Source organism: Salvelinus sp. IW2-2015, linkage group LG30 (genome assembly GCF_002910315.2).
Source record: "Salvelinus sp. IW2-2015 linkage group LG30, ASM291031v2, whole genome shotgun sequence".
NCBI lineage: Eukaryota > Metazoa > Chordata > Actinopteri > Salmoniformes > Salmonidae > Salvelinus > Salvelinus sp. IW2-2015.
Window position 1 is genome coordinate 20,271,544 of NC_036869.1, and position 21,767 is coordinate 20,293,310.

Here is a 21,767-nt window from a genome sequence, read left to right on the forward strand (position 1 = left end):
TCGGTCGTCAGCTGTACATTGGTGCGGGCTGGCTTCCGGGTTAAGCGAGCAGTGTGTCAAGAAGCAGTGTGGCATGGCTCCTGACCTTCGCCTCTCCCGAGTCCGTAGGGGAGTTGCAGCAATGGGACAAGACTAACTACCAATTGGATATCACGAAATTAGAGAGAAAAAGGGGTAAAAAAAGAAGAACTGTATTAATACTATATCGTATTGTATCTATTGAAATATGCTTTCATCACCGTAATTATGTCAAAACTAATATTATGACTCTTTGGTGAAGGGTTATTTTTTTCTTGCTGGATACTTACGGGCTATGGATTCCTCAACAAAGAACTCATCAGACTGTTAAGTGTGTGAGTAGAAGGAAGTTCAAATATTCACTTACTTTGTCTCTCTTCACAGAGCCAAGCTGCCATTGGCGGAGTTATTGACCTGGGCACCATGGAAACTATCCCAGTCTTCCAAGCTGCTCAGCGTGGCCTCATTGATCAGGACACCTGCCATGTCTTATTGGAGGCCCAGCTCACCATGGGTGGGTTATTTCATCCTGTCTCCCCTGTGAGCCTATCACTGGAAGARGGCTTCAACTGTGGCCTGATTGATAGTATCATCAGCCAATCCCTAGCAGAGCTGGAGAGTGCCTTGCATCTTGTCGACCAGACAGAACAACTGGAGGGCCAGCTCCTCCCAGTGGCTGCAGCCATGGAGGAGGGCCTTATCAGAGAGGAGTTGGGGCTGCGTATCCTGGAGCTGCAGATGAACACAGGAGGCCTGAGGGAGTTGGGAGGAAGAAGACTGACSTTGGATAGTGCTGGAGAGATGGGCCTGCTGACCCCAAGGGTCTACACCAAGCTCAGGTCACGGGTCAATCGGCGGGAGCTCGTTGACCCTAACACAGCTGAAAAGCTGAATCTGTCTGAATTGCAGCAGCGCTGCGTCCTCAGCGATGACACCGGCTTGCATTTGCTGCCAGTCAAACAGCAGCCAGGAGGCACCGTCTGCCTCGCTTCCGGCAGGAAGGTTGGGATCTTCCGTGCTGTCCAAGAGAATCTGATTGACAGGCAAGTTACGGTGAGATTGCTGGAGGCCCAGCTATTTGCAGGTGGGATCGCTGACCCCCGTACGGGACGCCGCCTGACTGTGGATGAGGCTGTGCGTCACAATCTGATGGACCAGGACCTGGCCTGTGCCATGYTGACCCGCCAGCTGCAGAGTGGTGGGATACTAGACCCTGTAAGTGGGGAGCGCCTAGGGTTGGAGGAAGCAATCCAGAGGGACCTGCTCTCACCTCGTMTGGCCCTGCTGGTGCTCGAGTCCCTCTGGGCTTTTATGGGGATGCTCTGGCCTGAGTCAGGGGAGCTGCTGCCCATTGCAGAGGCTCTACAACAAGGGGTCATCTCGGGAGAGCTGGCTCTGAACATCCTGAGACAACGYCACACGATAGGTGCCCTGTACCTTCCTGAAACCCCCAAGGTTGTGTCCCTGAATCAGGCTAAGGAGGTCCTTGAACCCAAAGTGGCTGAGATTTTGAAAGAGATTCAGATCCCAGATGTGCTACACAACATGAACCAGTCAGGCTCCCCAAAACTAAATCGCCTAAGCTGGGGCTCCACTGGGTCATCCCCTCCCTCCTCACCACCTGCCTCTTCCCCAGAGCACACATGTGTCCCCTCATTTCTGGAGGAGATGGCCCCTGAGGAGCAGGCACATCACCGCTTGCTTTTCCATTTAATGACCCACAGTTATATAGATGCCCATTCTGGCCAGCGCTTAGTGTTGCTCGAGCCTGAGCTGGTGGAACTTGTCAAGGCTGCTACTGGTCTGATCAATGTGGATCCTAATCCTGGAGTGGTTGTGTCAGGGTTGAGTTTGACTTCAGAAAGACAGGAGTKTATGGAAGTAGTGCCAATTGTAAGTTTGGCAGATAATCAGCAGACAAGGGAAATTGGAGAGGTCCAGGAAAAGAAAACATTCAGCTTGTCTGAAAAATATATTTCCTCCAGAAAGATGGTAGAAGAAGCTGATAGTCAAGGATGGGATGGTACACCAGACATGATATTGCAGGCTAAGCAAACTGGAATTAAGGAGATGGGACAGGTAGACCTTGACTCAACCATGAGAATAAGTGAGGAGGTAGATGGAGGTGTACACRGAGAAGTAAAAAGTGAAAAGGATGAAATTGTTATTATTGAAAGTGTCCGGCCCTCAGCTGGACTACCAGAAAAGCAATTAATTACAGACTCGTATGAAGAGGGGCTGGTAGAGATTGAATCAGAGGGAGCAAGAGATAGAAGTCACAAAAAGACAAAGGATAAGGACTCACTCATGGAAGACATTGACGGTACACTTGTTGAAGCCTCAGAAATGTACTCAACACCATTTAAGACCGAGGCAGAGACTCTGATGCCAACCCAATCTGATGCCAACCCTATTCCACCATCAGAGACTAATGAAAATGAGAGCATGCCTGTGAGTGTTGGAGTTAAACATACTATGAAGGATGCTCAGAGGGTCACAGTGAAGACCCCACCCCAGGTTATGAGTTTAGAGGCAGCAGCAGTGAAGAGTGAGGAGGATGTTGAGCTGGAAAGGTTGACCTCAGAGCTTCACCAAGGGGGTCTACTGATGGAAGGAGGGCAGCGGCTTCTCCCAGATGAAGCCGTGGCTCAGGGGGTCCTCCCTGGACACACTGCAGTCAAGCTGATGGCCAAGGCAGGACTTTTCGGMGGTTTCCTGGATGTCAGTGCATGCGAATCTCTGAGCATGGAGGATGTGATGCAGGAGGGTCTGCTTGACGAAGACCTGATGTGGAGTGTGCTGAAATCAGAGAAGACCCTGGCAGGGGTAGTGGATGTAGAGAAGGGGAAGATTTGTACCCTGAAGGATGCTGCTCGGGCAGGCCTGATAGACTCCAACACAGCTGCTCGGCTTCTGGAGGCCCAGGTGGTCTCAGGGGGAGTGGTTGACCTGCGGAGGGATAAGAAAGTGTCTGTTACCCTGGCAGCCAACCTTGGGCTGATAGAGGAGGACCAACGAGAGAAGCTAGTTGCGTTGGAGAAGTCATACCGTGGAAAATACTCAGACCCAGATTCAGCGCTAACCAAAGCAACGTTGCAGCTGCAAATGGATGGGGTTGTCGATCCCAAAACRAAGTCACCTGTTYCCCTAAAGCARGCCCTTGAAAGAGGTTTGCTTGGGCAGGAGGAAGTCTATCAAGCCTTGTCCCAGCAAGTGGCAGAGGGTGGCATCGTGCAYCACAACTCTGGAGTTAGACTGTCAGTTGCTGATGCTTTGCAGCGAGGTYTGGTAGACCGTGCCATAGCCSCAGAACTRGGGGAGTTAGAGAGAGCATGTCAGGGGGAAGTCGCCCTCTCTTCAAACCCAGATGCTGCCCTCCTCCAGGCGTCCACAGGTGCCATTTTGGACCCTGATTTAAAGTGTAGACTTACATTGACAGAGGCTGTCTCCGATGGTCTGCTCGATGAGAGCACTGCCAAGAAAGCAATGGTTTCTCCAGGTGTAACACAAGGTTTGTTGGATCCACAAAGTGCCCAAATTGTGCCGTACTCAGACCTTGTAAACCAAGGCAAGATTGACATTAAGAGCGGAAAGCGCTTCTTGGAAGTGAAGCMTTTCAAGGGAATCCAGGATAAGCAAACAGGTGAAATCCTGAATTTAGCTGAAGCAATTGYATCTCAACAAGTTGATCCGGTCCCAGCACTCAGAATGTTGCAAAGCCAGGCAGACACTGGAGGGATTATTGATATTTCCAATGGAGCTAGGCTCCCTCTGCCTAAAGCCTCTAAGAAAGGGCTGGTGGGAGAACATATGGCCAGGCTCATTGCCACCAACCAGGTTCTGAAAGGGGGCTTGTTTGACCCTTCCACAGGGCAGAGAGTCTCTAGCCTGAAAAAAGCTGTCAAAGATGGGCTTATATCCAGAGAAATGGCTGCAGAACTCCAGGGCAACTTGGGCTCCATGGAAGTAGAATGTGACGATGAGGATAGTTCAACACCCATTGCCTCTTCAAATGGGACCTATAGTCCTGCAGTCACATTATCAATATCCAGTCCAGACAGCCAAACCAAAATAATTATTGAAAGTTCTGAAGTTATTTCTCCATCCACACATCCAGAAGAGTCAGAAAAGGGTTATAACCCTTTAATGATCACAGAGGACATTGTAAAGACTCTAGAAGCCGGAACGTTCARGCAGTCAGAAGATCTGCAACACCATGGCTCTGTACACATTGAAGAAGAAATGGAAGATGAACAGGTCTCAATAGCCGGGAAGTCATTGGAAATTGAGTCGGACCAGTCAATCAATTTGTTGGCTCAGTTTGCAATCAATGCGAAGAAAAGGGTTCAGCAGGCCCTTCAGGAGATGGAGACTCCGCAAGATGTTACTGTTCGACCACCAGAAAATGAAAACAAAAAGGGGTCTAGACCTGTGGGTGACAGTAGTTCAGTCACACAGCAGGGGCAGTCTGCTATGGGCAAAGAACCACGGATGGACTCGACAGGGGCCATTGGCAGAGAAGGTAGGGATCAACAGGGCAGCATAGACATTTCTACACTAGTTGAGAGAGATGAAGGGAAGACAAATGTGGCAGAAGACAGTATTGAGAGCGTGGTGGAGCAAGGTAGAGTGGAGGTTGAGAGGGACACAAAGATTGAGGTCACAGAGCGTGATGATCTTGGACATGCATCACCCCCTTCCAAGGAGGCCGAAGGAAAGAGCAAAAAGAAGAGGAAGAATAAGAAGAAAGGAAAAGGGGAGGTTGACATTGAGTCAGAGGGTAAGGATAAGGGTATTGAGTCCACCAGGGGTTATGTTACCCCACAGGAGAAAGAGGAGTCCCTTGTGCAAGATGTTCAATCTGCACTTGGAAGTGCCAAGGCACATTCTGTTGAGAGGTTTGGAGATCCAGAAGATATTGGCAAAGTAAGGGAAGGTTCTACTGTTCCGCTAGGAGCCATAGAAGATGCTCTTGAGGTAGAGAGCGATGGTACAGAAGAGTATAAGATCTTCAAGGACCAAAGACGGGTGGAGAAGAACAAAACGTCTAAGATACCTATGGCATCAGAGAAGGTTGAACCTGTGACAGAGGAGATACCATCCATCCATGATAAAGCAGATTCTGAAGTGACAGTAACGAAGGGTGTTCTCGATAGCTTGGACAAAAAGTCTAAGATACCCATAGTAGCAGAAAAGGTTGAATCTGTGGCAGATGAGCGATCGTCCATCCATGATAGAGTATCCATTCATAATAGAGTTTCTAAGGATGAGCAAAAGCGGGAAGGCGAGCAGATTGTGGGAAAGAGTGATTCAGATGGGGAGAAGACGGTTTCTCAACAGACTGGACAACAGGAGCATAAGGATAGAAAAGAGGTGGAATTCACTCTGAAAACCCACCAGGCAGTAAATGACAAAGAGGCCCTTTTACGGAAGGCGAAAGAGAGTATCCTGAGGAAGGTGTTTGGGCGAGGTGTTAGTGAGAAGCAAGCTGCAGAGGAGCTAGTGGCACTGCGTCAGGTAGTGGGGAAGAAAGAGAGTTTGGTGACATCCGAAGAGGATCTTAAGACTGTGGGGAGTCCTGAGGTTTCACCAGAAAAGAGTAAAGGAATTGACAAGAAGAAAGGAGAAAGAGAGAAAGTTCTGCCTGGCCATTCTATGATTCCTGTAGCAGCAGAGGAAGTGGAAAAAGCTCTGCCATACGAGGTTAAAGGAGGAAGGAAAGGGGAGAAAGTTTCACTAGACCAGGCTAAAGAAGGAGAGAAAGCTCTGCCATACCAGGCTAGAGGAGGAGAGAAAGCTCTGCCATACCAGGCTAGAGGAGGAGAGAAAGCTCTGCCATAACCAGGCTAAAGAAGGAGAGAAAGAGGAGAAAGTTCTACCAGACCAGGCTAGAGGAGAGAAAGAGGAGAAGTTCTACCAGACCAGGCTAGAGGAGAGAAAGAGGAGAAAGTTCTACCAGACCAGGCTAGAGGAGAGAAAGAGAAAATTCTACCAGACCAGGCTAGAGGAGAGAAAGAGGAGAAAGTTCTACCAGACCAGGCTAGAGGAGAGAAAGAGGAGAAAGTTCTACCAGACCAGGCTAGAGAAGGAGAGAAAGAGGAGAAAGCTCTGCCATACCAGGCTAGAGAAGGAGAGAAAGAGGAGAAAGTTCTACCAGACCAGGCTAAAGAAGGAGAGAAAGAGGAGAAAGTTCTACCAGACCAGGCTAGAGGAGAGAAAGAGGAGAAAGTTCTACCAGACCAGGCTAGAGGAGAGAAAGAGGAGAATGTTCTACCAGACCAGGCTAGAGGAGAGAAAGAGGAGAAAGTTCTACCAGACCAGGCTAGAGAAGGAGAGAAAGAGGAGAAAGTTCTACCAGACCAGGCTAGAGAAGGAGAGAAGAGGAGAAAGTTCTACCAGACCAGGCTAAGAGGAGAGAAAGAGAGAAAGTTCTACCAGCCAGGCTAGAGAGAGAAAGAGGAGAAAGTTCTACCAGACCAGGCTAGAGGAGAGAAGAGGAAAAGTTCTACCAGACCAGGCTAGAGGAGAGAAAGAGGAGAAAGTTCTACCAGACCAGGCTAGAGGAGAGAAAGAGGAGAAAGTTCTACCAGACCAGGCTAGAGGAGAGAAAGAGGAGAAATGTTTTCTACAGACCAGGCTAGAGGAGAGAAAGAGGAGAAAGTTCTACCAGACCAGGCTAGAGAAGGAGAGAAAGAGGAGAAAGCTCTGCCATACCAGGCTGGAGAAGGAGAAAAAGTTATACCAGACCAAGCTAAAGGAGATAAAGAGGAGAAGGTTATACCATCTCAAACAGACCAGCTTAAAGAGATGATGCCGGGAAAGAAAAATAAGAAGAACAAAAAATCTAAGATGCATAAAGTGGTAGAAAAAGTTGAACCTGCGACAGAGGAGAAGCCATCCATCCACAATAGAGCAGAYTCTGAAGTGAAATCCACCCCGGCTGATCTAGAAAGCTCAGTCTCTGGGGAGGAGCAGAAGATTGAGAAGCAGCAAGACAATAARTCAGACGGTGATGTTACAACGGTGGCAAGTGGTGAGGAGCTGAACAAAATGGCTGCCTCTACCAAGAGTCTTAGTGGAGTTGACACCAATCAACAAAGATCAACCCACACCACTGCACCGTACCAAATCAATGCACACCTTGAGGAGAAAACTAAGGAGGATATTTCTTTGAGGAGAGAAATTGACCCACATGGCAAGGAAATTGAACAATTTAGGATTGGTACACCTGAGAAGGATGTCCACCCAGACACYCATCGTGTTATTGACGTTGTGGATGCCTCTCCTGAAGCCCTTGTATCCATGTCAGGCGCCCACCTGGTCAAGGCCTCTGTGGCTCCAGGTACCCAGACTGCTAAGACCACAGAGGAAACTGATGCACATCTGGTGAAAGATACTGAGGAGGACCGGTGTCCGAGCAAACAAACTGATCTTCCTGGCAAGGACATTGAACAACTAAGAATTAGTACACCTGAGGAGGCATTTTTGGCACCTGCTACCCAGCCAGCTAAAACTACTGGCAAAGGGAAGAAGAAGAAAACGAAACAGCAAGAACAACAGCAGGAGCAGAAACTTGACAGTCCCACTGAAACTGAGTGTAAAGAGGAACAGTACCTTGAGGAGTCCACAGAATCAGGACAGTCCTGGTCTGACGAGACCCCACAGTCTGATGCAAATGAGATTGTTGAGTCTGATACAACAGAGAGCTGGGAGGAGGATGGAGAAATCCAAGAATTGGAGATAAGGAAAGAGAAGAGCCCAGCTAAGACGGGAAAGGTAAGCAACTGATGCATTTAGTAGGTGAAAAGCAAATTGTCTCTACTTGATCATACATTATCTGTATTGTGTAACCCAGTAATAAGCTGTCAAATGTCCATTTTTTTRKKGGAAAATTGCCATTCAGACTGATGCTTATCTGACATTCCCTTTCCATCAGTCCTCGTTGCTCCGCCAGGAATTCCTGGAACATGACCAGCAAATTGTGGCTCTGCTCTCTATGGTGAGACACATCGAGGTTCGCCTCAAGCAGCAGCAGCAACAGTCGATTGGTCGCAGCCTCATTGCCCTTGATGACATCATCAAACAGACAGAGGTAAGAGATGTAGTACCTGCAAATGTATGATGTTATCACAATAGAAATCTTAGGTTTCAAAATTGACCAACCTTTTATCTCAGACCTTGGATCTAGAACTTTGGGATTTAGAATCCCAGGTCAAAAAGGAAGTGGATGCTGCTGGGCAGCTGCTGGAGCCCCGCCCACAGGAAGTACCACCTCAGCTACTATTGGCCTTRGAAAAGGATGGGCGAAGCTTAGCTCGAGGTTACGAAGCCGCCAGAGGGGTTTCAGAAAACATYCTGCAGGGGATGCGCGCACACAGAGAGGCACATAAGGTAATGGGACAGTGGATTGAAATATGAGATCTGTGTGTTTTTGGTGTTTAATCCACYATTGCACCCTTTGCTAATCAGTGCTGTTTGTTTCTCTTTCTCAGGAGGCAGTGACTGGGGAACAGAAGTCACTTGGAGGRCGAGTAGAGGATCTTCTCTTCTGGCTGAAGGAGACTGAGGCACAAATTACAGGAATGGATGGGCAAMCCCAGGGCGAGACTCCTKCTCAGCGCACMCAACAGCTCCAGCTATGCAAGGTTACCGCACTCACTCCACACTTCAAGTTTGATCTTGTTACCCTCTTCTTGTGCACTTTCAAGTGTGCAATTAACAATCTCRTTSGGATTCMKYCTACACGTTGCTTCATTTCCAGCTMGTCCTCAGATCATGATCTCTCCTTTCTATCTCCCTTCCTCAGGAGTTGCAGTCGTCTCTCTCGGCACGCTCCAATGACGTCAACGCGCTTGCCTTTGACATCCAGGTGTTCATCTCGGAGCGGGCTCAGGACCTGGCTCCMGAACAGAGCAGGCACCTCCTTGGGCAGCTRCAACAGCTCCAGAGGGGCTTCCACCGAGCCGCTGGCCAAGCCCACGCCAAGACYGACGCCCTCGCCGCCCGGAGAGAGAGGGAGGAGGAGAGGCAGCGCAGACGCGAAGAAAAGGAAGAGGAAGAGGAGGAGAGAGAAAGAGAGAGACAGAGTGCAAGGGASAGAGAGGTTGGCAAACCGCTGGCTATGTTGCGCAGTCCCATTTGGAGTTCTGGAATAMATGTTTAACATACTCACAGATACATTTTCAATACATTGAATCATCAGTAATAACATACTTTACCATACAACGATTGCGGTCATGCTATCATTGTTTCAATTCTCCCTTTCTACCAATTCTCCCTTTCTGTAACTGGCTAGTCCTTATACATATTATTAATCCTGTCCAYCAAAGCAAATATGCCAACTTCAAAAATTATTCTTATTTCCCATATTTACAGACTCACCATCACAACCAACCCATATGTCAAAATGTATCGCTTACATCAGATTAGCAAACAACCGCTGCTGCTGCGAAGGCTAAGACACCGTATAGGGRCCGGTACTACTACTCCCACCACAAGCTTCTATTCCGAATGTGTGTTTGCTCCTCTGCATGTGTCCCTGTATAACACCTGTGTGAATTAACATGTCTGCCTTGCTCTTCCAGATTGCCACAGGAGGAAATACGCTTGTGCCACCACGGAAAAGGCTAGAGAGTTTATTTTTATAAATCAGAGAAGCCTTGCTGTGGCTTGAACGCTTTCYTTTTGTCCTCTTCTCCCCTGTTGTACGACACGGGGAGGAAGGAACAAAGGCCAAATGAGGACACCGTTTGTTTGATTGTCTTTGTGTATCGTCGTTGTTTTGGCTTGACTGACCTGTTGATGATGCTGTGTCTGTATCTGTCGATCTGTCTGTCTGGCTGTGTGAATTCTGGACACATCATGCTCAACGTCTGGCGAAGGGTGCACAAATGACATTCAAAGGGTTTAGAAACAGGCAAGCGTGCACTTAATGGAAGTGTGAATGGGTGTTGAAGAGAAGTGCAAAAAKATCTGCTTTTTGTGTGCTCCTGCTCAACTGAGTGGAAAACGACGATAGGGGTCTGATTCAACGTTGTGGACTGACCACTGTTCATTAGCACAACGGSCAATATTACTTTTCTCACTCTTTTTTTTTTTTGCTTACATTTTTCTCTTTCTACCGTCATCCGTGTCTCTCCAGGTGGTGCAGCAGCAGAAAGCAGAGTGCTCACAAAAATTGGAAGGCCTTACAATGTGGTTGGCCGGAGCTGCCAGCGTGCTGGCCAATCAAAGAGCGGGAGCAGAGTCGGGTGACGTGAATGTGCTGCAGCAGAAACGGAGCGAGCTGAAGGTGAGAAACGCTCCGTTTTTTTCACATCCATGTCTCAAGAAAGGAGATAACACGCCTGTGTTGTTTAGTTGCTCCCAGACTTCTAATGTAGCCAGGTTTTGACCTCGCTAGGTCTCTTCGAGGACCCACAGTTACAGGAGCGAGACTGCATTCAATCTGTCGGAGCGCCTTAACACTGTGCATGTATTCTCCTTTCTCTTCACATGCAATTTTGTACAGCCTGCTCCAGGGAACTATGCCACACTACCTGTAACCTCTCTATATCTGACCCTCTCTCTCCCCCAGGAAGTACAGAAGGACCTGCAGACCAGAGGCGAGGGCGTGGCGGAGACCATCCGCTCGGTGGAGGAGTTCCTGGCGGAGCACGGTGACAGCCTGAGTCCAGAGGACAGGGCCAACCTCCAGGGGGCACTCTCCCGTATGAAGGAGCAGTACAGTGCCCTGACGGACACGGCCTACTCCTCCCTGGCCCAGCTGGACACGGCCATCAGCACCRCCGTCCAACAGAACACACAGAGGGTAAGCGTAAAGTAGCAGCGCTGCTGTCGAACACAGCACGTGGATTTTATTATTCTCATCTATAAGGAACCAAGGTCCAAGATGTGTATCTTTATGGATACTGTTTTGAGTACTGAAAAATTACTATGGAAATAGCTACAGTGTGGCAATTAACCCAGAGGAAAAGCTCTTTACTTTTCTGTGGCAATTATGGTGAAGGGCCTTTCTTTCCCTGACTGCACTTTCATTGGTAGAAATATACGTTTGATCRTGTTTCCCCTCTATTTTCTTCCCCTATAGGCGAAGGCAGTAGAGGAGCTGCAGGAGACGCGGTGTCAGATCGACTCGCTGCTAGAGGAGCTCTCCTCCCTGAACCAGCCTGGGAAAAGAGGAACTGGCATGACTGTTACTGACCACCCCTCCTCGCCAGAGGGAAGACTACAATCACACAGCGACATGCTCCAGGTCAGACATTCTCCTTGCTGTTTATTCACAAAGGGAACGTTTGTTCATGTTGTGGTATACAATTAAATGCACTATGAAACGTAATGCTTCAGAAAAGGGCTCTAAAACCGCCTTTTTAGGTGCTTGGCAGAGGTTATTGGATGACAGTCAACTTGCATCCCAATAGTCTTAAGGTGGCTTCCTCATCTCTTTTCCTACCTTTGGCTCTCTCTGACCCATTATGATCTTTGACCCCTCTACAGGCAGAGCTCCAGCAGCTCCAGGCCCAGCAGGCMCAGCTGATGCAGGTGTCCCAGAACGCTCGCTCCCTCCTGGACCAGCCCGACTCGGCCGTGCCAGCCGAGGAGAAACGGCGTCTGCGGGACCAGCTAGACCAGCTCCAGACCCAACACCAGGAGAAGCTGCGGTCTTGCCAGGAGAGGCTGAGGCGCTCGGAGGCCCTTAAGGACGAGCTGGCCAAGTTCCTCCAGGAGCAGGGAGGCCTGGGGACCTGGCTGGAACAGAGTGAGGGGGAGCTGTGTTCCCTGGGRGAAGGAGAGACGGACGCACAGGGCCTGAAGGGGAGACTGGAAGAGCACAAGAAGGTACATGTTGTTTTTTGATTTTCCTWGACTAGTGTGAGTTAGAGAGAAAGCTACATTGCATAGCCATAGAGAGATGGTTTACATGAGCAAGATGCAAGAATATAGGCTTACTGTAACAATAGATCAGGGTTTATATTGGCAGCTGGTAGCAATATTCACTCCTACTGTCAGCTGTATACACACAGTCATGATACTMAAGAYRCTAARTYTACYGTTTCAAACKTTGKAACTGAACACATTCTTGACTGTATCGAACTGACCTGTAACCTGTTGTCTTCCAGCTGGCGGAGGATGTGATCTGCCACAGGGCAGACCTGCGCTTCGTGTCCATCTCGGGTCAGAAGGTGCTGGACTCCTTCCAGGGGGCTCTGGAGAAGGTAGGAGGGTCTGACCCAGCCCTGGAGGAGACCAGGCAGCTGGTCACTGACAAGCTACAGGACGCCAACCACCGCTACACCGCGCTGCACACCAAGGTGGGTCTCATAAAGAGTAGGGGGATTGTAGTCTTCATTACCACTGGGCTTGGTGTACCAATACATACTAGGAGCATATCCRAAATGGCAGGGATTGTGTTGAGACTCACTATATTCAGTTAAGGTCCCTATGAAATATAAGCCTTATTCATTATTTTACATTATTTTTATATAGCTACAATATCTAATAATTCATATTATAGCAATAACCATAATTGAGGCTGTGTGTAGAGATATTCAACATTGCTGTCCTGTTCATCTTTTGTTGATCTATGCTTACACCCCACCCCCCGTCTTCCTTCTCCAGTCGTCAGATCTGGGCGGGCGTCTGTCGGGTCTGTTGGAACGCTACCAGCAGTACCAGGACGAGGCTGTGTCGCTCCACACCTGGCTCAGCGCCCAGGAGCAGAACCAGAGTATAGCCGGACCCAGCGGAGAGACCGACACACAGACACTACAGAACACACTGCGGGCCGTACAGGTGAGAGAGAGCATAGAAATAGGTGGGGTGTGCGGAATGATTTTATACAGTATATACATGTGACTGAACGAGGCGACACTATCGTTCAGTCACATGTATATAGAACTCTGTTTTCTATTCCCTGCACCTCAACATTTCTCCTCCCTTTTCCCTTTTCTGTTCTTTTTCTTCCCCCTCTCTCCCTGTGTTCTGGTCAGCTGTTGCAGGATGAGCTGGCGGAGCGGTCAGTCCAGTTGGAGAAGGTGAGGAGGGYAGGCAGAGAGCTGGCTAACACACAGGAGTCCCCCACTCTCAGAGCTGCCGAGATCATCAGCACTGCAGGTACACAAGCTCACAACTACACCACCGTACAAAGGTTTGGGGTCACTTAGAAATGTCCTTGTTTTTGAAAGAAAAGCACATTTTTGGTCCATCAAAATAACATCAAATGTATCAAATACAGTGTAGACATTGTTAATGTTGTAAATTACTATTGTAGCTGGAAACGGCTTTTTCTATGGAATATCTACATAAGCGTATAGAGTCCCATTATCAGCAACCATCACTCCTGTGTTCCAATGACAAGTTGTGTTAGCTAATCCAAGTTTATCATTTTAAAAGGCTAATTGATCATTAGAAAACCCTTTTGCAATTATGTTAGCACAGCTGAAAACTGTTATGCTGATTAAAGAAGCAATTAAACTGCCTCTTTAGACTAGTTGAGTATTGGGGATTAGCCATTTGTGGTTTCGATTACAGACTCAAATTGACCAAAAACAAATAACTTCTTCTCTGAAAACTCGTCAGTCTATTTTCTTGTTCTGAGAAATGAAGGCTATTCCATGCGAGAAATTGCCAAGAAACTGAGATCTCGTACAACACTGTGTACTACTCCCTCACAGAACAGAGCAAACTGTCTCTAACCAGAATAGAAAGAGGAGTGGGAGCCCCGGTGCACAACTGAGCAAGAGGACAAGTACATTAGAGTGTCTAGTTTGAGAAACAGACGCTCACAAGTCCTCAAATGGCAGCTTCATTAATAGTACCCGCAAAACACCAGTATCAACGTCAACAGTGAAGAGGCGACTCCGGTGATGCTGGCCTTCTAGGCAGAATTGCAAAGAAAAGCCAATGAAAAGAAAAGTGAGATGTGAAAAAGAACACGGAACAGAGGAAATTTGTAAAAAAGTGTTATGGACAGACGAATCTAAGTTTTGAGGTGTTCCGATCACAAGAAGAACGTTCGTGAGAAAGATGCTGGAGGAGTGCTTGCCGCCATCTGTCAAGCATGGTGGAGGCAATGTGATTTCTGGGGTGCTTTGTGGGTGGTTAAGTGGGAGATTGTCATGGTAAAGGGATTTTGAAGAAGGAAGGCTATCACTCCAATTTTGCAAGCGCCGTGCCATACCCTGTGGACGGCACTTAACTGGAGCCAATTTTCCTCCTAACAACAAGGACAATGACCCAAAGCACAGCTCCGAAACTATGCAATAACTGTTTAGGGAAGAAGCAGTCAGCTGGTATTCTGTCTATAAATGGAGTGGCAGCACAAGTACCGATCTCAACCCTATTGAGCTGTTGTGGAGCAGCTTGACGCGTATGGTAACGAAGAAGTGCCCATCAAGCCAATCCAACTTGTGAGAGGAGCTTCAGGAAAGCATGGGGTGAATCTCTTCAGAATTACCTCAAAATTGACAACTAGAATGCCAAAGGGTCTACCGGCTGTAATGCTGCAAATGGAGGATTCTTTGATGAAAGCAAAGTTGAAGGTCAACTTATTATTTTAAATTAAAAAATCATTATTTAAGACCTTGTCAACGTCTTGACTCTATCTCCTATTCAGTTTGCAACTCATTTCATGTATGGTTTCAATGGAAACCAGGACATTTCTAAGTGACCCCAAACTTTTGAACGGTACTGTATATCTATTGCTCTGCCGTTCATACCCTTCTATAGTGTGTTATCTTATTCATCCCTCCACATCCTCATAGATCATGCCGTGTATCTTCTTGTCTTACTAAACACCCCCATCTCCGTTGATGTCTTTTAAATCCATCCACCTAAACACATGAGTCTATATCGTGATGGAGAAAAGTAATCACCCTGGAATTCTCTCATCCTTCCTCTCTCTGAGCCAGATGGCCTGGAGAAGAGGTTCAGCTCKCTGTCTGAGTCCGTGTCGGAGCGGGCTGAGCAGCTCCAGACGTCCGTAGCCCAGTCGGTCAGTGTCCAGGAGGGGCTGAAGGGCCTGCTAGCCTGGCTGGACGGCCTACTGCTGACCCCCGGGCCCGTCCAACCCACCGCACAGGCTGTCCAGGATGCCCTCACACAGAATCAGGTACCATAGTAGAAATACAGGTCCACAATGGAACATGGAATAGCCTGCAGCTGCTATAATCCTGTTTCAGATATATATTTTTTTACCATACTTACATAGACTATTATCTAAAAAATAATAATACACACTTCCACTTTGCAGTTGTGTTACATKAACTTCTTTTAACCCACTTCCCCTCTGTTCCAGAAACTACGCCAGGAGCTGTTATCCAGACAGGGAAGTGTGGAGGCCACCTGTGACTCTCTCTCCAAACTGCTCCAGAGCTCTGACGCCTCCACGGCCTCCGGGCTCCAGGCGTCACTAGAGAGCCTGACCCAGAGGTACGCCGTGGCACAGGCCAAGCAGGCCGAGAGGGAGGCTGAGCTCCGGGSGCTCCTGCCCAAGCTGGAGAACTATGAGAGACTGAGTACAGACTTGCAGGGTTTTACTCAGACCAGGCTGAGAGCTCTGAGCCCCGCAGGACAGCCTGACCGCAGTGTGGAGGACTACAGACAGACCATTGAGGTAAAAGGGGTGGGATGGTAAAGATTGATTTGATTTGACAGTAAAAAAAAATACATATACACACAATACATAATTCATTGACTTAAAAAAATATATAATTTCCATTGTGGTCCCTTAAAGTGTTCCCGTACCATAGATATCAGTCCGTCAGACCATAGATATGAATGTAAACAGAGAGGTGGTAGGAGGATAGAGGTGCAGACCTGTATATATCAGTGTTACAGGCCATTGAGGTGAGAGGATGGTGATGATAAATAATAGTRAAGAACCATAGATATCTTTGAACAGAGAAGTGGAAGAAGGCAGAAGGATTTCGGGGAGGGTAGGCTACCTTCAGATAACACATCTGTGTCTACGTTACTACTACAGGAGGTGAGAGCGGAGCAGGAGCAGGAGGCAGGTCAACTGAAGTCATTCTGCCAGCTGGGGACAGACCTCAGCCAAGCCAAGGCCCTGACCAGCACACAGACCCTACTGGACAAAGTCAGAGAGGTGTCCGATGAGTTCGCCCGACTGGAATCCAACATCACTGAAAGGTAAGCAGCACTGCCTCAGAAAAACGCTGAGCCAAATCCAATACAACACCAATGCAAAGCCCTGTGTATAAGCTTTGTAGTTCACTGTAGGTAAGCCCTGCCCTAGAATACACAAAACAAAGACCCACACGTCGAAATCGATTTAAAGGTCTCTAGATGCTTGTAGTGTAGCACCAATCCCACTAGGGGGAGATGGGTACAGCACAATAAGACAACACACTGTCACATTGCTGCCACCATTACAGTCTGAAATGTGACACTCATGGCATTTYTCTTCACGCTAATGCCATACAAATTCATCCACTGGTGTGGCAGGCAGCTTAGCGGTTAAGAGCATTGGGCTTTTAACCAAGGTTGCTGGTTCGAATCCCATAGTCGCCTAGGGGGAACAGCTGTCTGCCCTTGAGCAAGGCACTTAACCCTAATTGCTCCTGTAAGAGTGTCTGCTAAATGACAACAAAAAAATAAACTTCCTGTTACCAGTTGCCATGTCGCCCTGGTTAGCCTAGCCACACTTGTGACATGCCACAAGGGAGTTGGGCCTCATAGAAATAGAATGACTGGCAATGCCCCTTCTAGTGTTTCTATTTCTACTTCAGGCCTCTTATAAATACCATTGGACTGTCCGTTCGTCTAGCAAAAGATCGCAAAAGCTCCCATATAGCGGCTAATACATTGTTGGAATCGGCTAAACTTTGAACATTGAGATATTAAATAAATGATAGAGGCAAAGCCTTGAATAGAGAGAGTTTGTAAAAAGCCAGAAGGCTTTGGAATGTGTTTGTTGGAGGAGAGGAGAGCGACGTGTTGATATAGGAAAGACAGATGGATATCTGTGGATTAGGTGAAGAAGGGGTTGAGGTCAGGAGGTGAGGGGTGARGTCAGTTCCCCTTAAGGGAGTCATCAGGGTTGGTATCTGGTTACCTTCTTTCCTGTGGAGCCATAAACTGTAAGGAGGAGTGTCTGAAGGAGGATGCATATAAACTGTGATGTCTGAGATGTTTAGCGGTCTGATTTCAGCTGTACAGAACCTTTGGGGAATGATTCAACTTGGTTAAAGCTTCTATAGTGTCCGTGAGTCATTTACTCTGAGAAATAAGAACCTAACAATATATAGTGAGGGATTAGGCCTGTCTCTTAACGCTGTGAGTTGCCAACAATGGTGTGGGGGGGTGGACCGTGTTAGCTGATGGCGCAGGAATGAATGTGGTCAGCGGTTACTAAAATAAGCCTTGGTGGGCACAGTTCAGTGTCCATTTATCAGACATACARAAGAGGCTCTCACTTACAGACTGTGAACAAAACATAAATAAAACACTTTCAATGACCCAGACTGTTATATCATGATTGTTTTGTCTGTGTGCACCGCAGTCAGTGCAGTGTTTTGAAAGCAGCTGCGATTGGGGCAGAACAGGTACAAAGCAGGGGTCAAGGCCAAGGAGACTATAGCCTTGGGCGAATACGGTCGAGATACTGGTTTATCCTTGACTGCGTAACTCTCTCTTTTTGTGTCATGGAGCATGTGATTTTAATGTGATGGTTGTGTGTTTTATATGGACATGATAGTGGGATTGAATTCAAATGATCTCTCCCTCTTTCCATCTCTTTCTCCTCTCTTCATCCCTCTTTTGTTTTTCACCCGCTTTCTCAACGTCTACCCCCCCTCTATTTCTGTCCCTCTCTTTTTTTCTTCCCCCCATCTTGTTTCTCTCGCCATCCCCTCATCTTCACTTGTCTCTATCCTTCTCCTTCCCTCTCCAGGAACAACGCCACCCAGAGTTGTGAGCAGCGGTTGGGCCAGTTCCGCTCTCTCTCTGGCTCCCTCCTCAGGTGGCTCCAGACAACACAGGAGCAGCTGCCTCCCAAAGAGCCCAACCTCAGCACAGAGGCCCTGCAGAGGAGAGTGCAGCAGCTCACGGTGTGTGTGTGTCCTTTTTTWAAATTAGTACCTGGTTTAATCACACTCATGCAGCAAACAGAATCCTCAATCAATCACTGAAACATATTTCACTCATTCTAAGGTATTGCTAGATTCCGTAGTGATAAATACGTTCCAAAGCATGATAGTGATTCAGAACGACATGTCCGTGTGAATATTCATTGAGGAATTATATAAGGCCATTAATAACTTTCTGACATTTTTTTCTACTAAGGACTTACTGAGTGACTGGGAGGCCCAGGGGGTTCAGGTTCAGGAGCTGAACAAGACTGGATCAGAACTGGAGACCCTCATCATCAACATCACAGCCCCCCAGGCCAAGACAGGTAAGGGGAATGGGGAAACATCTGCCTGTGTGCGYCCCCTGCTGCCTGCATGTCCAAGTTCATCCACGCTCTGTCTGTGAGGTGTGTATTGTGCGTGTTGAAGTCTATGCTATCAGCGTGCTATCAGTGTGTGCGTGTACTGTGAGGAAATGCTATCTTTTAAGTGCAAAACATGTCCATGCAAAACTGTCTGTGTGTACAGCGTGTGGCAACCCAGAGACTGGTCGTGTTATATGCTTATCAGTGTTTGTGTTGGTCTGTACGCGAATGTGTGTTAGTGTCTGTTGCAATGTGTGTAGTTGTCTGAGTGTAGTGTGTGTGTCTCTCTCCCAGGTGTTCCCCAGATCAATGGTGCAGACAGCCCCAGCAGGGTTAATGGCATTCACACATGCAAAGGTGAGCTCACCCTCACTCCCTCATCCAAAACCAATCGTCTCTGGCCTCCTTCCTCGTACGAGATGCTCTCCAGCGCTTACTACTGTGGACGTCACTGCTTTGGCGTACAATCTGCTCGCTCGCTCGCTCCCAAAAATGCTTACCGTGTATCCATTTTCTGTCTGTGTGTCTGTCTTCTGTCTGTGAGCTTCTTACAGTATGTGTGCTACTGCAGTGTCTAACACCATTACAAATGTTTGTTGTCACTAATATTCGGTTGCTCGGGATAATAACGTCCACCAAAGTCCTTCAGTAGCTAGGTTTCCATCCAGCTGGCGACCAGGTTTTCATGCGAAATATTCAAAAATCTGCATAAAAACAATATGCATCATGTCACCAGAATAAGACCCTCGTTATTTATTGGAAAGGAGTATCAAGCTCCATCACGTTCACTTTCACCACCCTGTGAAGTTCATCACTTATTTCATCTGTAGTCTAATAAACKGCATGGTTTCCTGAGTGGTAGTGGGAGGACCACGCAACATATGACTCCATACCAATCACCAAAACACCATACCAATTAAATGGGATTGGGTTTGTTTTGATAGATTGTCGTCCTTCTTTCTCTCAGACCTGACAGAGATGCAGGTGGCGGTGGCGGAAGTGAACGGTCGTTACGAGGAGCTGGGAGGGGAACTGAAGAACAGACGGGGGCACCAGGAGGCTTCTCTGGAGCTCAGRCAGAAGGCCAGCCAGGGTACCGAGGAGCTCAGCCGCTGGCTGGGAGACCGGGAGAACAGCCTGCACCTGGGCCAGACCACCACCTCCCCCTCCAAACCTGAGTTGGTACGCGCCCAGGCCCAGGAGAACAAGGTGAGTGTCTGGACTCGGGTCAAACCACAGTCAATATTGGGGTGTATTATGTCTCTGCTAGTTGGTCAACAATGCTACATTGGAAAATAATGTATCACCCCCTAGCTGACATAAACATTTWACATTCTATTGCTTCCATTCTAAATGCTTATCCTCGTCTTTTTGTARCCAACATACTGATATGCTCTTCTTTCTCTATACTTTAGGCCTTACTGTCTGAGCTGGCAGAGCATTCTGGGAAGGTGGAGGAGCTGAAGAGCACCCTGGAGAAGCTGATAGCAGACAACCCAGACTCCCCAGAGGCAGACACCTGGAGACAACAAATGAAGGAGATCGGTGAGTKGTACTGGGATGGATGAATAGGGTCGGCCATTTTGAATAGTTGTGTGGTAAGGGACACTTTCTAACATAAGGAACCAGTAGGCCTGTATAATTTGCATGGGCATCTACCTAAGACTTTGCCCTGAATCAAATAATTAATAGAGCCAGCCATTTTGAATGGTAGATGAATCCGTTTAAGGAACATATGGTTCTGTACATTTCAGAGGATAAGAAGACCGGCTAATGTCGTAGTTATTTGAGATTTGCCTCAGCAAAGTATTTTATTTTTAATGTAGCGAATGAATGGGATGACTCCTTGTCAAAGCTATTAAAATCACCTTCAAATTCTTGATGTCTTTACCCTGACCTGATTTATAGCCCTGTGGTTTTGAAGATAGGAGCTCTGCCTTGTTCCTTTCTCCACACATTTCACGCAGGGCCTTATTTCAAAGCCATGTGGATCCAAGACTCACTCTCTCTGCTGGATACCCAGTGTATGAGTCATGAGGAAAGCGTACAGAGGCAGAATAAAAAAATAGTTTGTGGACATAAGCCTGTCAAAATAATAACTGGGTCTATAATCAAATTGTTTATTCAGTCGGGCTGAGTCACTCATGGAACCCATCAGTTTCACTGTTATGGTTCTCCACTATTTTGTTAGTCATTTTTGAATATAAGTAATAGTTGCTATGGTTTTTCACTCCAACGTTCACTTCCTATTTACTTAGACTCCCGCTGGGCAAAGGCCAATGAGACGGCAGTACAGAGACAGACGGAACTGGAGACCTGTGCYGATAGGCTGGGCAGCTTTGCCACAGCAGCCAGTCAGTTGGGTCCGTGGCTCAGAGAGAAGGAGCTGATGATGAGTGTGCTGGGACCCCTGAGCATCGACMCCAACATGCTGAACACCCAGAAACAACAAGTACAGGTACATAGTTCAGGTCCTCTATGTTGAACACATGAAAAAGAATATCACAATAGATTGTCCACAACTTGCCAATTCTGTTCTTGAATCGGCATAAACGATTACCAACAGCGTTCTTATTAATTAGTGATAAGCTGTACTAGCCAAAATGTAGAGATTATTCCTGATTGACAGAATGTTCTGACTCCTCCTCTTTCCCTTCCCTCCGTCCTCCACAGTTCATGCTGCGTGAGTTTGAGACCCGCCGGCCCCAGTTCGACCAACTCACCCAGGCGGCCGAGGGCATCCTTTCCCCGTCTGGTGGCGACTCCTCCCCGCAGGATGCCAAGGACCTAGCRGAGGTCCGGTCCGAGCTGGGCTCCATCTCTCAGCAGTGGGACGACCTCACTCAACGTCTGTCCCGRCGCTCGGAGCACATCGACCAGGCCCAGGGCACCAGCGAGCGATACCAGGCCCTGCTGAAGGACCTTTCGGTTAGCGTGGGGGCGCTAGGCGAGCGGCTGGACGGCCAGGCCTCGCTCAGTGCCCAGCCCGAGGCCCTGAAACAGCGCCTGCAGGAGACAGGCGAGATCCGCTCTGAGCTGGAGCAGAGGAGGGAAGAGTTGGGCGAGGCGGAGAAGCTGTGCGGCGAGCTGAGCGCCATCGTGGTTGAACCTTACCTGAGAGACGAGCTGAAGAAGAGGCTGGAGAGCGTGAGCAGCCCGCTGAGGAGCCTGGAGGAGAGGGCCAGTGAGTCTTCTGTCTTGCCTATGGTGTTTGTATGAATCTCTGTTGGCTTCAGTAGTATTTGTATGTGGTGGAGGCTATATTCTGGGGTTTTTGGTCTCTTTGTGGCTAGTT

The 21,767-nt window shown here is 48.0% G+C and overlaps 1 protein-coding gene across 1 annotated transcript in view; it reads left to right on the forward strand.

Moving 5' to 3' along the window:
- LOC111954858 (microtubule-actin cross-linking factor 1, isoforms 1/2/3/4/5-like) overlaps positions 1-21,767 on the forward strand; it is a 292,736-nt gene that overhangs the window by 187,077 nt on the left and 83,892 nt on the right. The window contains 24 exon segments of the mRNA XM_070436147.1: positions 403-5,856; positions 6,461-6,638; positions 6,680-7,794; positions 7,955-8,110; positions 8,194-8,409; positions 8,511-8,663; positions 8,825-9,121; positions 10,160-10,309; positions 10,595-10,828; positions 11,108-11,272; positions 11,515-11,856; positions 12,138-12,329; positions 12,637-12,810; positions 13,008-13,131; positions 14,928-15,127; positions 15,314-15,631; positions 16,001-16,167; positions 17,930-18,086; positions 18,322-18,433; positions 18,767-18,829; positions 19,440-19,681; positions 19,888-20,017; positions 20,731-20,930; positions 21,146-21,656. Coding sequence (XP_070292248.1) covers positions 403-5,856; positions 6,461-6,638; positions 6,680-7,794; positions 7,955-8,110; positions 8,194-8,409; positions 8,511-8,663; positions 8,825-9,121; positions 10,160-10,309; positions 10,595-10,828; positions 11,108-11,272; positions 11,515-11,856; positions 12,138-12,329; positions 12,637-12,810; positions 13,008-13,131; positions 14,928-15,127; positions 15,314-15,631; positions 16,001-16,167; positions 17,930-18,086; positions 18,322-18,433; positions 18,767-18,829; positions 19,440-19,681; positions 19,888-20,017; positions 20,731-20,930; positions 21,146-21,656 — 11,050 coding nt within the window.